Source organism: Drosophila miranda, assembly GCF_003369915.1.
Source record: "Drosophila miranda strain MSH22 chromosome Y unlocalized genomic scaffold, D.miranda_PacBio2.1 Contig_Y10_pilon, whole genome shotgun sequence".
Lineage (NCBI taxonomy): Eukaryota > Metazoa > Arthropoda > Insecta > Diptera > Drosophilidae > Drosophila > Drosophila miranda.
In genome coordinates this window covers 186136-201970 of record NW_022881593.1, presented here as the reverse complement: position 1 = coordinate 201970, position 15835 = coordinate 186136, and the positions used below count along the sequence as shown (strand labels likewise).

The 15835-nt window shown below is 49.4% G+C and overlaps 1 protein-coding gene and 1 pseudogene across 2 annotated transcripts; both read left to right on the top strand.

The window, feature by feature from the left end:
- The first annotated feature begins 285 nt into the window (after positions 1-285).
- On the top strand, positions 286-11097 carry LOC108162834. 2 transcript variants are annotated; one of them, XM_033394436.1, is made up of 3 exons: positions 286-374; positions 10576-10773; positions 10846-11097. In XM_033394436.1, exons 2-3 carry the CDS (start codon positions 10692-10694, stop codon positions 11073-11075), a joined length of 312 nt encoding a protein of 103 aa, XP_033250327.1. In that variant the 5' UTR covers positions 286-374; positions 10576-10691; the 3' UTR covers positions 11076-11097. The 2 variants fall into 2 exon arrangements, 1 of the variants encoding a protein (XP_033250327.1); XR_004473334.1 differs by lacking the exons at positions 286-374; positions 10846-11097 and adding an exon at positions 10497-10521 and having other exon boundaries at positions 10576-10758.
- A 3453-nt stretch (positions 11098-14550) lies between these two features.
- On the top strand, positions 14551-15528 carry LOC117189261 (annotated as a pseudogene).
- Positions 15529-15835: the final 307 nt, after the last annotated feature.

The window sequence follows — 15835 nt, the reverse complement described above, 5'->3', positions numbered from 1 at the left end:
ACTGCATTGTCGTTGTGCTGACGTTGACATCGAAAAGTGATGCCAACGAATCATGATATTGGCCGCATCCAAGTGGCGAACTGGTCCGGCCACCAGGATACGTTGTCGTTTTTTGTTGTTGTTGGCCGCATCCGAGTGGCTGCTGGTCCGGCCACCAGGATGCGCTGTCAGTTGGATTGGCCTGGCCTCCTCGGCCACGTTCATCGTCGGTTTGTAATGGCGTTTTGAGTGGCTGCTGGTCCGGCCACCCAGTTGAGGAGGTGTTTGCTTTGGCGTGTGATTTTAATTTGTTTATTTGCAGGTACTTGTCGCTTTTTGGATGTTGTTGCTGGCGACCCTTGTCTGATTTGTGTTAGCGTAAGAGACGTTTGCGGGTGAGTATTTGTGTTTATTGGCAGCCTCTCTCCTGATTCTCCTTCTTTTGCAGGATTTGCTGGCGTCCGGCGGCTCAACACCAGGCCATCCCGCCCTCACATAATTGGCATGAGAGACGGGTGTGACCCAGTGGAGCGGCAACAGGCGCCAGCATCTGTGTCATCGTTGGAAATGGCAGCTGTTGGTTCGGATTGGCGTGACGTCACGGCCATGGTCAGGCGGCAGCGTCATCAGATGAGGCCTCCTTTTCCGTCCCTTTGGCAGAAAATTGATGATGTTGATGGCGAGGCAGCTTCTTGTTGGTCAGCTCTGTCTGGTGATTGGCAGGTAAATGTGGATTTCATGTGTTTTGGCCGTTTTTTCGTTGTTGTCCGTATTGACGTCTTTTTCCTTTGTTGCAGTGGCTGTCTCTGGATCAACGATTGGCTCCACATAGACGTCCCGGACTGATGGGACAGACAGTTGGACAGCAAACTGACAGCGCCAACCGACTGCGAGCCCCAGCTCCAGCCCCACGTCCAGTCTTCCATCGAGGTCCCTTTGTCGGTGGAAAGTGCAGCCGGACATACCACAGGCTTCTCCCAGCTGTCAGTCCGAGGCACTTTACATAACATATTCTCCTACGAGCATGATTCAAATAAAAGGTACCCCAAAGCAGGCATCGAAGTAGGCCTTTAATTGGACGTTACAGGAACCCCACCCGTTCGTCATAAACAGTCGGGCTTTGGAAGGAAGCACATCTCGAAAAAAAAAATAAAAAATAAATCCGTAAAATCGTTGTGAAAAAAGTAAAAATGTCTGATGTGAAAATAAAATTCGATTGGGGCGACGCCAGTGTGGATCAGCCCATGCCACAGGCCTTCAAGGAGAAGGAGGTGGCCAAGGCCGGCTGCCACACCCCCGGGTCTACCGCTTCAAGGACATCTACGAGGGCAAGAGGAAGCAGCAGCTGAGCAAGTGCCTCGAGGCGGAGCGCAAGCAGCGCGAGTTCCACAGCCGTCAGTGCCCAACTTTCCCCAGATCCACGAGCGCCAGGCGGCCAATTGGTGAGGAATTGGCTGGGCATTAATTGCCGAAGTTGGCGACCGGCATTGATAAATGCAATTTGAATTTGTAGTGACTTTTTGGTGTGTTATCGGCTCGGGTATTTTTATACCCGATACTCAAAATGAGTATTGGGGTATATTAGATTTGTGTAAAAGTGGATGTGTGTAACGTCCAGAAGGAATCGTTTCCGACACCCCATAAAGTATATATTCTTGATCAGCATCAATAGCCGAGTCGATTGAGCCCTGTCTGTCTGTCCGGCGTCCGTGTCCGGGGGTCTGTCCGTCTGTCCGTCCCTTCAGCGCCTAGTGCTCAAAGACTATAAGAGCTAGAGCAACGATTTTTGGATCCAGACTTCTGTGATATGTCACTGCTACAAAAATATTTCAAAACTTCGCCCCGCCCACTTCCGCCCCCACAAAGGACGAAAATCTGTGGCATCCACAATTTTAAAGATATGAGAAAACCAAAAACGTAGAATTGTAGAGAATGACCATATCTTTAAGACTGCGGAATCGATTGAATGAATTGATCTGAATGGATCGTATTATTATTATAGGCCAGCAATCAAAGAAAACAATTTCATTTTTTCTCGCCCTGTCACTCTCTAACACACACGTAGCATAGGCGGCTTTGCTTAGAGTAAAACATTAGCGCCAAGATCTCAGAGACTGTAGCGCCATTTTGGATAATAATAATTGTTATTAGGATAGTATTTTCATGAAGTCTAGTGTAAGTTAGGCTAGGGCAAAAGCGGGAGCGCAATAAAAGCTCGCTCTCTCGCTCTTGGCGAATTCGCCCCGCTTTGCCACCGTAGGTAAGGTAGACACAGAAGAAATTGTTTAATATATGAAAAGAAAGTCGAGAAAAAATCCATGAAATCGAACGCACGCACTCCTTTTTTTTCGTCGTATTAAAATACAAAATTGCAGTCACCCAAGTTGTTTCGGTATCGTTATTTAGAAAAACTATTCTAAAAATTTCATGGCGCCCCGGGGTGGACTTGCAATTTAAAACGTATTAATTCAAGTGGAAGGCAAAAGTGACAGTGACACAGTGGAGAAAAGATAAATAGCCCAAAATCTATTATACCTACATGTACATGCATATGTGCTGCAGCTAAATTGCCAAATTGACCGCGGACGTGTGTGCAAATAATTCAACAAACAAAACTAAAAATCACCGCGTCGGTCGTGCAATACCCTGTCTGCAGCAGCATATATACAAAAGGAGATACACATATACCATCTACCCAAGAAGATCCAAGTGGAGCATCCAGTATAAGAAGAGGAGAGTACAGCACCTGGAATTTCCAATCTTCTCAAGAGGTATTTGTGCAAAAAATTGAAAAGCTCGAGTGAAGACGAAAAGATTAAAAAAACTCGCAATTATTGTCTTGTGCTGAAACAATTGCACCTCCGCTTTCAATTCTTGGCACATTACGTATGACATAGTAGAGCTAGATTGCATGCTGTAGTTAGAGTGAGCATATATATATTAATACATACATACATATGTACATCTAACCCTCTTGGACGCAATAACTACACATAACTCATTTTAACTGCAATCGGCTGTCACCCCTTTCCCTTTCTCGTTTTCGTTGTCAAATATATGTATTGTTGGGTCGTTGGCCAAGCACGCATACCAATACGCAGCTGCAGCGGTGAATTTTTTCGTCTCGCTTTCGCTCTTCACCGTTGCTTATCGTTGTTCTTTTGTTTGGCGCGCTTGATCCAAACCAAACACCAAGTGACGCGCTACCCTGTTTTCGTCGGGTATATTCGTTTGGTGTCAGTAGGATCCAACTATCAATTAAGACAAAGTCGTGCCTCGCAAATCAATTTAGCGTCGATCGTTGTCGGTGCATACGTATACACAACATCCCATTCTTCAGAACTGCAGCGGTGAAATTTTTTCGTTTTCGCTTGTCACCAGTGCAGTTCGTTGCTATTCTTGTGTGGTTTCGTGTACGCGCCAGCCAAGCGACGCTCTACCCTAAATTTTTCGGGTATATTGGTTTTTCACCTCGTGTTGGTACAATTACCCATTATTTCATTGAGTGCCTCGGCATTAAATACGATTATTAGAAACGATCTTTCGCCTTCAGTTGCTTGTATTGAGAATCAATATGACCTCAAAAGCCAACAATATTGCCCTTGAAGAGCTGAAGAAAAAAGCGCAGTTGCCGTGTCAAAGGCATTTGTTTATTAGCGGAACCGTTTAGAAGCGGGGGATATTCCGCTGGTATTGACGGAGCTCGAGTGCAGACTCGAAACGCTGATGCGTAGCATTGACACGGCACGCGAACTTCAAGAGAAGATTGAAGATATAGACATTGACGATGAATTTGGAGTCGAGTTGGAAGAACTCTCAATTGTCACAAAGGCAAAATTAATGTCTCTCATTTGCGCATTAAAGACAGCTGATGAGACAATACCGGCAGTACCAGCTTATGGTGGCCCAACTCGTGCTCGCCTTCCGAAGTTAGCTCTGCCGCAGTTCAGCGGCAACTTTTCGGACTTTAAAAACTTCATAGGTTTATTTGAGACTCTAGTTCACAATGACCAAAGCATTCCAATTATCGAAAGTTCAACCATTTGCTTTCGTGTCTCTCCGGTGAAGCGTTGGGAACAGTTAGGGCTTTCCAAGTAACCGAGACCAACTACGAGAAAGCAATGGCTAGCTTAAAACGGGTCTACGATAATGATTGTCTGATCTTTAAAAATCACATTGATGCCCTATTTAGTCTTCCCAAAATGACCCAGCAATCAGCATCGTCCTTAAGATACCTTATCGATACCGCCTCATCCATATATGGTTCGTTGTTGTCGATAGGCGATGATAAAAAGATCTCGAATGCGATGATTATTCATCTCGTCTTGAGCAGAGTCGATCCGGTGACCAAAGAGAAATGGAAGAACCAGCTCGATTATGACAAACTGCCACTTTTGGACGGACTGTGAAAAGTTGCTTAATCGCAGACATCAGCATCTTTCGGCCGAAAATTCGGCAAACCAAAGCAGGAGCAAAAGCTGTGCCAAGCAAGCCGCATAATCGGAGCTCATTCGCGTGTTCCACCGCGAATACCAAAAACCAACAATGCAGCTACTGCAATGCGAAAGGCCATTTGTTGACAGATTGCAGTCCATTTGGTCGGCTTGGCAGTAATGCAAAGGTTCGAATTCGCAAAAACTGCATCCTTGTGCATCAATTGTCTGCAGCCAGGCCACTCTGTAGTACGATGCAAAGCTAAGAAGTGTCGAGTGTGTGGCTGCTCACACCATACCTTATTGCATAGATACACAGTGGCGAATAAAAGTCTAGCGTTACCATCACCCCCAGAGAATTCTTCTCCTCCTCCCAATCAGAATCAACCTTCCACTTCGCATGCTCTCCATGCGACAGCTATGGATAGAGTTATTCTGGCTACGTCGATCGTAAGCGTCCGAACAAATAATGGTGAACATGTTTTGGCCGAGCTCTGCTTGACTCGGGTCTCAAACCAATTTTATAACTGAGGACTTAGCACAGCGCTTACAGATCCGTAGGGAGGAGTCGTGTATCAACTTGCTTGGTATTGGTGAATCCAATTCACAAGTCAAGAAAAAGATACACACGGTGGTGAAGTCGCGAATTACTGGTAGTGAGTTTTCGGTTGATTTCTGGATTCTAAAGTCCATTTCGGGGTATCACCCTGATCAGACACTTAACGTGAGTGACTGGAAAATCCCGAAGAACTTACCACTTGCAGACCCATATTTCTTCAAGCCACAGAAGATAGATATGTTGATAGGTGCAGAAACATTTTTCGAACTTTTATCTGTTGGTCAGATTCGACAAGGTCCTGACTATCCAACTCTGCAGAAAACGCTTCTCGGCTGGATTGTGTCGGGCAGATACACTCCAAAGGTGACTGCCACCCAAGAAGCTAGGAATTGTTTGAGTTGTCGAGAAGAGTCAGTGATCCACATCGACAATACATTACAAAAGTTTTGGTCACTGGAAGAATTGCCGTCTTCTAAAAAGTCTTTATCTCCTGAACACAAGTTATGTGAAAAGCATTATAGAAGGACTACTCAGGTCGTGCCTTCAGGTCGGTTTGAAGTAAGACTGCCGTTCAAATCAGATCCCAGTATCTTAGGCAACTCCTTTGAAGTGGCTAAACGGCGGTTTTGATCGCTTGAAAAAAGATTGTCTCGTGACCCCGAGTTGAAGAAAATGTACTTGGAGCTCATGGAAGAGTACCTCTCCTTGGGTCACATGTCTACCACAGACAACACAATCCCCAAAACTCCACATTATTTCATTCCACATCAGTGTGTGTTGAGGCCTCAAAGCACGTCGACCAAGCTCCGCGTCGTTTTCGATGCGTCTTGTAAAACGTCCTCTCAGGTGGCCTTGAACGACATATTGATGGTCGGTCCTACGATACAGGATGAGCTGTATTCGACATTGCTCCGATTAAGACTACACAGGTACGCCTTGACAGCCGATGTCAAAAAGATGTATCGCCAAGTCTTGTTCGCTGATGCGGATAGACAATTCCAGCTCATAGTGTGGAGAAGAGACCCGTCTGAGTCCTTGAGAATATACCAGCTCAACACCGTAACATATGGGACTGGACCAGCCCCATTTTTGGCTATTCGGTGTTTGAAGAGGTTGAGTGAGTCTGCAAAACTCTCACTCCATAAAGCTGCTGAAGTTATTGACTCCGACTTCTATGTTGATGACATGTTGACTGGTGCTGGTTGCGTAGAGGAGTTAAAGACAATTAAGTCTGATGTGGCTCAGGTTCTTCAAACCGCTGGGTTTGAATTGACTAAATGGTTTTCGAACTCACCTGAGGTCACCGCATCCGAGAGCACAGTTAAACCGAAAACGATCTCGGACTCAGAGTCAACTAAGGCGTTAGGAATATCGTGGCTGCCACACGAAGACGTCTTTAAGTTCCAAATTGACACGTCAGTTATGGGTCTCCGAGCGACAAAACGGAACATATTATCGGTGACATCAAAGCTGTTTGACCCCCTTGGCTTGTTAAGTCCTTTAGTAATTAAGGGAAAGATCCTACTGCAGGAGCTTTGGCTCAACAAGCTAGATTGGGATGAGTCAATTCCAATGAACTTGGAAACAGCATGGAACTTATTAAAAGAATCCTTGGGTCAGTTGGAGAAGATTACCATACCTCGATTTGTGCATACTGATCCCATGTCACCGATTCAAGTACATGCCTTTGCCGACGCATCCATGAGAGCTTATGGAGCCTGCATCTATATCCGTAGAAAGACTGCAGAAGGTTTCAAGGTCTCCTTGTTGACTGCAAAGTCCAAAGTAGCGCCACTCAAGACGAAAACGCTCCCAAGGCTTGAGTTATGTGCCGCTCACCTTCTAGCAGACCTTTGTCACCGAATCAAATCACTGCTCAAGGTTCCAATTGATAAAATGATATTCTGGTCAGATTCAGAAGTTACTCTTCATTGGATCAGATCCCACCCTTCGTCGTTGTCAACATTCGTTGCGAACCGAGTAGCGGAGATTCAAGAGTGGTCAAGTGAAGCTACGTGGCGGCATGTGCCAACAAAACAGAACCCAGCAGACATAGTTTCGAGAGGTTGTGACGTAGAGGAAATCGTGCAGTCGATCTGGTTTGGTGGACCAGAGTTCTTAAAGTTTGAAGAAGAGAGCTGGCCCAGAAATCCACACTTCGAGCTTTCCGAAGAAGAGATACAGATGGAAAGTCGGAAGAAATCGGTCGGACTGACCGTCGCGGCCAAGCCAAATTACTTAGTGGATGTAATCGAGGGATACTCGTCACACCTCAAACTGCTAAGAGTGTTCGTTTTCGTGTTCCGCTTCATCCGAAAATGCAAAGTCTCAACTTTGGAAAAATTCCGTCATCCGTAGAATACGACGAGGCGTTTCTAAAAATAGTCGAAATAACACAGAAAAATGAGTCTCAAGAAGATATTGAAAGGGTTCGTAAAGGCACCAAGTTAGGCCCCAGTCTTCAGCGCTTGAATCCCTTCATCCATGAAGAGGCTGGGACATGGTGCTCTTTTTCGTTGTTGCGAGTTGGGGGGCGACTAGTTAACGCTCCTATGTCATATAATGACAAGTTTCCCTTGTTATTGACAAAACGCTCGCAGTTTGTGCAGACATACGTTCGCTATCTGCATCAAACGAATTTTCATGCCGGCCCACGAGCACTCGTGAGTATCCTTAGACAGCGCATTTGGATAGTGAATGCTCAGGCGGTCTGCAGGGCGACAGTTAGGTCGTGTATTCGTTGCTTTAAATGCAAGCCGCTACTCCAGACCCAAATGATGGGCAACTTACCCGCAGACCGGCTCCGTGCTCTCCGCCCATTTTCAGAATGTGGCGTTGATTTTTGTGGCCCAGTCTATACGACTCTGAAAATTCGTGGAAGGCCCCCTTATAAGTCCTACATAGCGTTATTTGTCTGTTTTGCGTCCAAGGCGGTTCATTTAGAAATTGTCTCCGATTTGACGACTAATTCCTTCTTGTTGGCATTCCAAAGGTTGGTCGGTCGTCGAGGATGTCCGCAACGCGTGAACTGCGACAACGCGACAAATTTCGTCGGAGCAAGTCGCCACTTCAGCGAACTGCGGAGGAAGATAGAGGCGGAAGCGGACGCGATACGCGAATTTGCGTCAAGAAGCGGGTGCGAGTTTGCCTTCATACCGCCTCGAGCACCGCACATGGGCGGACTTTGGGAGGCCGGTGTGAAGTCTGCCAAGGGCCAACTCCTACGGGCAGTCGGAAGCGCTCTCCTCACCGCAGAGGAGCTGGAGACCGTGCTGGTCGGGATCGAGGCGGTACTCAACTCGCGCCCGCTAGGACCCCTAAGCCCAGACCCAAGCGACGGAGACGCGCTGACTCCCGGGCACCTGCTGACAGGCGGGCCGCTCATCGCACCCCCAGCACCCAGGACCCCGGACCAGGAGGGTCTGAGCTGCTTAAAGCGATGGCGGCTTGTCTCGTCAGCCAGGCAAATGTTCTGGCAGCGATGGTCCCGGGAGTATGTGCTGGGATTGCAAATAAGATGCAAGTGGCACCAGGAGGAGCCAAACATAAAGGAAGGCGACCTCGTAATCGTCGCCGAGGACAACCTGCCCCCTCAACAGTGGCTCCTCGGAAGGGTGGTCGGAACAGCCGCCGGGCAGGACGGAAGGGTCAGAGTGGTCGACCTAAGGACGAGCAGCGGAGCCACGTTCAGGAGGCCAATCCACAAGTTGGCGCTTCTGCCAATGGTTTGAAGCCTTCCAGGCCTTCAACGGGGCCGGTGTAGCGCCATTTGGATAATAATAATTGTTATTAGGATAGTATTTCATGAAGTCTAGTGTAAGTTAGGCTAGGGCAAAGCGGGAGCGCAATAAAAGCTCGCTCTCTCGCTCTTGGCGAATTCGCCCCGCTTTGCCACCGTAGGTAAGGTAGACACAGAAGAAATTGTTTAATATATGAAAGAAATCGAGAACAATCCATGAAATCGAACGCACGCACTCCTTTTTTTTCGTCGTATTAAAATACAAAATTGCAGTCACCCAAGTTGTTTCGGTATCGTTATTTAGAAAAACTATTCTAAAATTTCAGTACTACAAAAGCTAGAGCAACCAAATTTGGTATCCACACTCCTAATATATCGGACCGAGACGAGTTTGTTTCAAAATTTCGCCACACCCCCTTCCGCCCCGCAAAGGACGAAAATCTGGGGATATTTAAAAATCTCAGAGACTATTAAGGCTAGAGTAACCAAATTTGGTATCCGCACTCCTGTTAAATCTTACTATAAAACGTGTATCTCAAAATTTCGCCCCACCACCTTCCGCCCACACAAAGAACGAAAATCTGTTGCATCCACAATATTGCACATTCGAAAAAACTAAAAACGCAGAATCATAGATAATGACCATATCTATCAGATTGCTGAATCTGGATCAGATCAGATCATTTTTATAGCCAATAGGAACAAATCAATTTGCAGTGGCTACGCAGCGCCCGACGTCACGCTCAGACTGATTTTCTGTCTCTCTCGCACGCACTCTTTGTCGTGTCGTTTAATATTAGCGGCGTCTGCCGGAGGAGAGCCATACTGACTTAGTATCGGGTATAACCGTAGAGTTGCGGTGTCCGCAGCAACTCACAACGTTCCCCCTCGTTCTAATTGGCGTGGTATTTTTGGGTCATTAATGGCGCTGCCACTTGTCAGGTATTGGGGAATGGGTGATAGTTGGGAAAGAAGAAGAAGAAGAGGGAAAGGTAAATATGCTAAAATAAATAACTAAAATTAATTAAATTACATTACAGCTAAGGACAATCTATCTACAATTACTACAAATAAGGACTACAAAACTACAGAGATATATACAAGGTAAAACAAACAATAATTACAATACATTTACACAACAATAAACATACTTAAATATCATTTATTTTGTTAACAGGAGGACAACTACAACAAAGCACCGGCCGGCATGGCAAACGCAATGCAGAACATTGCGCCGCATACCGGCCGGCTCTGTTGTCCCCCTGTGCATGATTAGTGGCACCATCTGGGATCTTTGGTGGCGATGGCTGGACTTGGAGATGGCGTGCATCGTGGGCAAAGGTGTTCATTGACGAGCGGCTCTGGTCCGGCCGCCCACGTTGCATCTGTTGGTTGGTGTTGGCTGCTGCACTCGAGTGGCACTGGTCCGGCCACCAAACTGCATTGTCGTTGTGCTGGCGTTGACATCGAAAAGTGATGCCAACGAATCATGATATTGGCCGCATCCAAGTGGCGAACTGGTCCGGCCACCAGGATACGTTGTCGTTTTTGTTGTTGTTGGCCGCATCCGAGTGGCTGCTGGTCCGGCCACCCAGGATGCGCTGTCAGTTGGATTGGCCTGGCCTCCTCAGCCACGTTCATCGTCGGTTTGTAATGGCGTTTTGAGTGGCTGCTGGTCCGGCCACCCAGTTGAGGAGGTGTTTGCTTTGGCGTGTGATTTTAATTTGTTTATTTGCAGGTACTTGTCGGCGTTTGGATGTTGTTGCTGGCGACCCTTGTCTGATTTGTGTTGGCGTAAGAGACGTTTGCGGGTGAGTATTTGTGTTTATTGGCAGCCTCTCTCCTGATTCTTCTTCCTTTTGTAGGATGTGGTCGGTCCATTCGTCGTCATCTTCGTCGTCAATTGCTTCGCAGTCCATATCGGATTCGGAGTCCGATATGGCTGCGGCGTCATGGTGCGTATTTGGTGCTGGTCGTGGTGATGGCTGTGTGGATGCTGCTGCTGCTGTTGTTGTCCGTTGTGGCGGCACTCCTCCCGTGCTCTCGTCTCTTGCCTGCAGCAGGTTTGTCAGTTTTGTTGAAATTGCTGCCAGTTTTTCTTCCAGCTCTCTAATTCTTCTGGCATCTCTTCTCAGGATATGGGCACAGCTCCCATCGCACTGGGCGCCTGGCTGCTGCTGTAGCTGGGGTTGGCGTGGCTCCGGAGCACGATTTGGGATCGGCTGCATCGGCTGGACCCTCTGGTATTGGCGCCCCCTGGTCGATGGCTGGGGATGTTGGTCGCGATGCTGTAGCTGTTGTCGATGCTACCGACCCGGACCGCGTTGGCGTTGCTGCTGCGGCTGTGGGTGGAGTGGCTGTGTGAGTGGCTGCTGCTGCAACTGTCGCTGTAGTGGCTGCTGGTGACGTTGTGATGGCTGCTGGAGACGATGTGCTGGCTGTTGCTGCTGTATTGGCTGCTGCATTGGCTGTGGCTGTTGCCGTAGTGGCTGAGGCTGCTGCTGCTGCCGTCGATGCTCCTGGACAGCGACCCTGTGGGCCAGGAGCCGCTGCCTGGCTGCCTTGTAGGCGCTGCAGCCCTTGTAGGCGCTGATGTGGGCGCCCTGGCAGTTGGCGCATTTGGGAGCGACGTTCCTTGGCTTGCTGCACTCCGTCGTCAGGTGTCCACCCGCGCATTTCATGCAGACAGCAGCTCGTCTACAGTATGCGCGGGTGTGGCCAAACACCTGACATCGATGGCACTGGGCAGGGTCACGGGAGACTCCAAGTCTCTCAACTGTGACGGGCCTCCCACCCAGGCGTCGCAGCTTCAATCCCTCGTATTAGCCACGGTCCGGTTTGGGGGCGATCTCAGCCTCAAAGAGGTTGAATTGACGGCTGCGATCGAATCGATCGGTGATCGCCCGAGTATACCGGACCGTGTACCCCTCGGCCTGCATGCAGTCCCGGAACCAGTCAGAGGGCGTGGAATGGGGAAGACCTCGGATGAGGATCCTCAATCCTCTGTCCTCCAGAGGAGGACATCCTCTGCCGGATGTCATTGGCAATGGCAAGGGTGTGTGTATTGGGAGTGGCAGTAGTTGTGTTGGAGTGCGTTATGGCGATGGTGCTGGTGTGAGTGGCGGTGACGGTGTTGGTGTTTGTATTTGTGTTTTGTGTTTGCTGCCGCTGCTGGTGATGGCGGCCCTGTCGTCTAGCCTGCTTCCTCTCACCCTCACCCTCATCGTCACTCCCACTGTCGATGAGGGCGCGGCGTCGTTTTGGTGTTGGTGGGATTGGTGGCATATGTGCAGGCTCAGCATTGGCCCGGATCGACCCGCGGCTCGAACTCGAACCAAGTTCGACACGCAACGGGTTCGATCCGGTCGTGTGTGTGTGTGTGTGCGTGGCGGCCCTTTGGCCCGCTCTTTTTCGACGGCTTGCCGGCTCTCCTCTGTCTTCTCCCGTTACTACCGAACTGTTTTGTGCGTCCGAGAGCGTGAGAGGCGGGAAAAGCGGCAGTGAGAGCGGCGTCTTTTCGGCCTTTCCCTTTGTGTTTGGCGGGTTTTTGGGATTTGACGGGGTTGCGGGATTTGCGGTTGGTATTGTTGGTATTGGCGCTGCTGTTGCTGCTGATGTGATGGGGCTCGAGGGGGAGTGGCTGTGGCCGTGGATATATCAGCCATGGCAATGGCTGGGTACTTACTCGATGGATGGCTGTGGCGTCGGCGCTCTGGCGTGGCTGGGGCGTTGGTTTTGGCGCCTGCGCCGAGTGCTCTGCTGCTGCTGCTGCTGCTATTGGCGGTGTTGGTGTTGGTGTTGTTGGCTGCTGCTGCTGCTGCTAGGGGCCTCTGCGGGCCGCTCTGCCGCCGTCGCTGTGTCGTCTGGTTGACCCTCGTCTGGCCATTCCTCAGGTCATGGCTGGCTGTTGGTTTGTGTGTTGGCGATCTGCTGCCTGTTTGTTGTTTTTAATTGAAAAGTCTCTTGTGTGTGTGTTTGTGTTTAATGTATTTATTGGCACTTTTATTCACTGCTTTCTCATCTATCACAGTTATCTCTTTTTGGTTTGCGATGTGGACGGGAACAAAAGCTTGTCATAGATAGTAATGGGTGTGGTGGAGGAAGGGCGGCACGGCACGGCACGGCACGGCACACAACAGACACCACAAAAAGAACAGGGCAACACAGAAAAAACGGCACAGAACAGTCAAAAAGCGACACGACACGTAACGGTTATAGACGTACGCCCGACGATCGCGACCTCTCGAGCGGGTGGACGAGATGAGAGTGGCGGATGAGGTTCATGGTGGAACACTCATATGTCCAACTCCCATACTCTCCCCCTCATTGGCTGGGCATTAATTGCCGAAGTTGGCGACCGATAACACACCGGCATTGATAAATGCTATTTGAATTTGTAGTGACTTTTTGGTGTGTTATCGGCTCGGGTATTTTTCTAATTGGCGTGGAATTTTTGGGTCATTAATGGCGTTGCCACTTGTCAGGTATTGGGGAATGGGTGATAGTTGGGAAAGAAGAAGAAGAGGGAAAGGTAAATATGCTAAAATAAATAACTAAAATTAATTAAATTACATTACAGCTAAGGACAATCTATCTACAATTACTACAAATAAGGACTACAAAACTACAGAGATATATACAAGGTAAAACAAACAATAATTACAATACATTTACACAACAATAAACATACTTAAATATCATTTATTTTTAACAGGAGGACAACTACAACAAAGCACCGGCCGGCATGGCAAACGCAATGCAGAACATTGCGCCGCATACCGGCCGGCTCTGTTGTCCCCCTGTGCAGGATTAGTGGCACCATCTGGGATCTTTGGTGGCGATGGCTGGACTTGGAGATGGCGTGCATCGTGGGCAAAGGTGTTCATTGACGAGCGGCTCTGGTCCGGCCGCCCACGTTGCATCTGTCGTTGGTTGGTGTTGGCTGCTGCACTCGAGTGGCACTGGTCCGGCCACCAAACTGCATTGTCGTTGTGCTGGCGTTGACATCGAAAAGTGATGCCAACGAATCATCCAAGGCCAGGCCGCATCCAAGGCGAACTGGTCCGGCCACCAGGATACGTTGTCGTTTTTGTTGTTGTTGGCCGCATCCGAGTGGCTGCTGGTCCGGCCACCCAGGATGCGCTGTCAGTTGGATTGGCCTGGCCTCCTCGGCCACGTTCATCGTCGGTTTGTAATGGCGATTTGAGTGGCTGCTGGTCCGGCCACCCAGTTGAGGAGGTGTTTGCTTTGGCGTGCTGATTTTAATTTGTTTATTTGCAGGTACTTGTCGGCGTTTGGATGTTGTGCTGGCGACCCTTGTCTGATTTGTGTGCGTAAGAGACGTTTGCGGGTGGAGTATTTGTGTTTATTGGCCAGCCTCTCTCCTGATTCTCCTTTCTTTGCAGGATTTGCTGGCGTCCGGCGGCTCAACACCAGGCCATCCCGCCCTCACATAATTGGCATGAGAGACGGGTGTGACCCAGTGGGGCGGCAACAGGCGCCAGCATCTGTGTCATCGTTGGAAATGGCAGCTGTTGGTTCGGATTGGCGTGACGTCACGGCCATGGTCAGGCGGCAGCGTCATCAGATGAGGCCTCCTTTTCCGTCCCTTTGCAGAAAATTGATGATGTTGATGGCGAGGCAGCTTCTTGTTGGTCAGCTCTGTCTGGTGATTGGCAGGTAAATGTGGATTTCAATGTGTTTTGGCCGTTTTTCGTTGTTGTCCGTATTGACGTCTTTTTCCTTTGTTGCAGTGGCTGTCTCTGGATCAACGATTGGCTCCACATAGACGTCCCGGACTGATGGGACAGACAGTTGGACAGCAAACTGACAGCCGCCAACCGACTGCGAGCCCCAGCTCCAGCCCCACGTCCAGTCTTCCATCGAGGTCCCTTTGTCGGTGGAAAGTGCAGCCGGACATACCACAGGCTTCTCCCAGCTGTCAGTCCGAGGCACTTTACATAACATATTCTCCTACGAGCATGATTCAAATAAAAGGTACCCCAAAGCAGGCATCGAAGTAGGCCTTTAATTGGACGTTACAGGAACCCCACCCGTTCGTCATAAACAGTCGGGCTTTGGAAGGAAGCACATCTCGAAAAAAAAAATAAAAAATAAATCCGTAAAATCGTTGTGAAAAAAGTAAAAATGTCTGATGTGAAAATAAAATTCGATTGGGGCGACGCCAGTGTGGATCAGCCATGCCACAGGCCCTTCAAGGAGAAGGAGGTGGCCAAGGCCGGCTGCCACACCCCCCGGGTCTACCGCTTCAAGGACATCTACGAGGGCAAGAGGAAGCAGCAGCTGAGCAAGTGCCTCGAGGCGGAGCGCAAGCAGCGCGAGTTCCACAGCCGTCCAGTGCCCAACTTTCCCCAGATCCACGAGCGCCAGGCGGCCAAACCCGTCGTCCACCGTGTCACCCAGCCCGGTCACCCCCAACGTGCTCAAGAACTCTGCTCCGGCGGAGATGAGGCGCCGCCAGCGGCTGGAGTTTGAGTCCTCGCGTCCAGCTCTGAAGCCTCTGCCCAGCAACTTCAATGCCCAGACCTCGCAGAAGCAGGAGGCCCGTCGCCAGCAGCAGGAGGAGCAGCGCCTCCGTAAGGAGCGTGAGGACTACCAGAAGCACCGCCAGTTGACCACGTTCCGGGCTAGTCCCAGCCCGTTCAGCACTACGCCACGTTAGTGGGGAGTGGCCTTCCTTTTTCCCGTCATCCCTTTGCCCCTTTTTCAATTTTGTTTTGTTTCTTTGTTTTTAAATTGTTGTTCAAATTTGTTTTGTTGTTCGAAGAAATTAAATTACTATAATCAGCACAGACGTACACCCATGAGTACATGAGTGTGAATGACTGCACAATCAATTTGTTCGGCATACCCTTGGCGAGGGTACACCACCAAAGGGTCGAAACGAAACGCACTACAACGAAATCCACCTCGAAAGGGTATCCCTCTGTTCGGTCTCCCAGGCGAGACCATTTTCTGGTTTAAAATGGCTCGGGTCGGTGGCTCCATCAATCAAGTGGCCCCCGACCCAGCCCCAAGCCAAGCCACAGCCAATCCGCAGGGCAGGGCCACGCCCACGTGTGCCCGTACAAACAATTTGTTGTAAGTGTATCAATTGATGCGCCC

Coding starts and splice junctions, on each gene's coding strand:
- LOC108162834 (XM_033394436.1), top strand. CDS start 10,692: ATGGCTGTGTGGATGCTGCTGCTGCTGTTGTTGTCCGTTGTGGCGGCA. Junction 10,774..10,845: donor TCGTCTCTTGCCTGCAGCAG/GTTTGTCAGTTT, acceptor ATCTCTTCTCAG/GATATGGGCACAGCTCCCAT.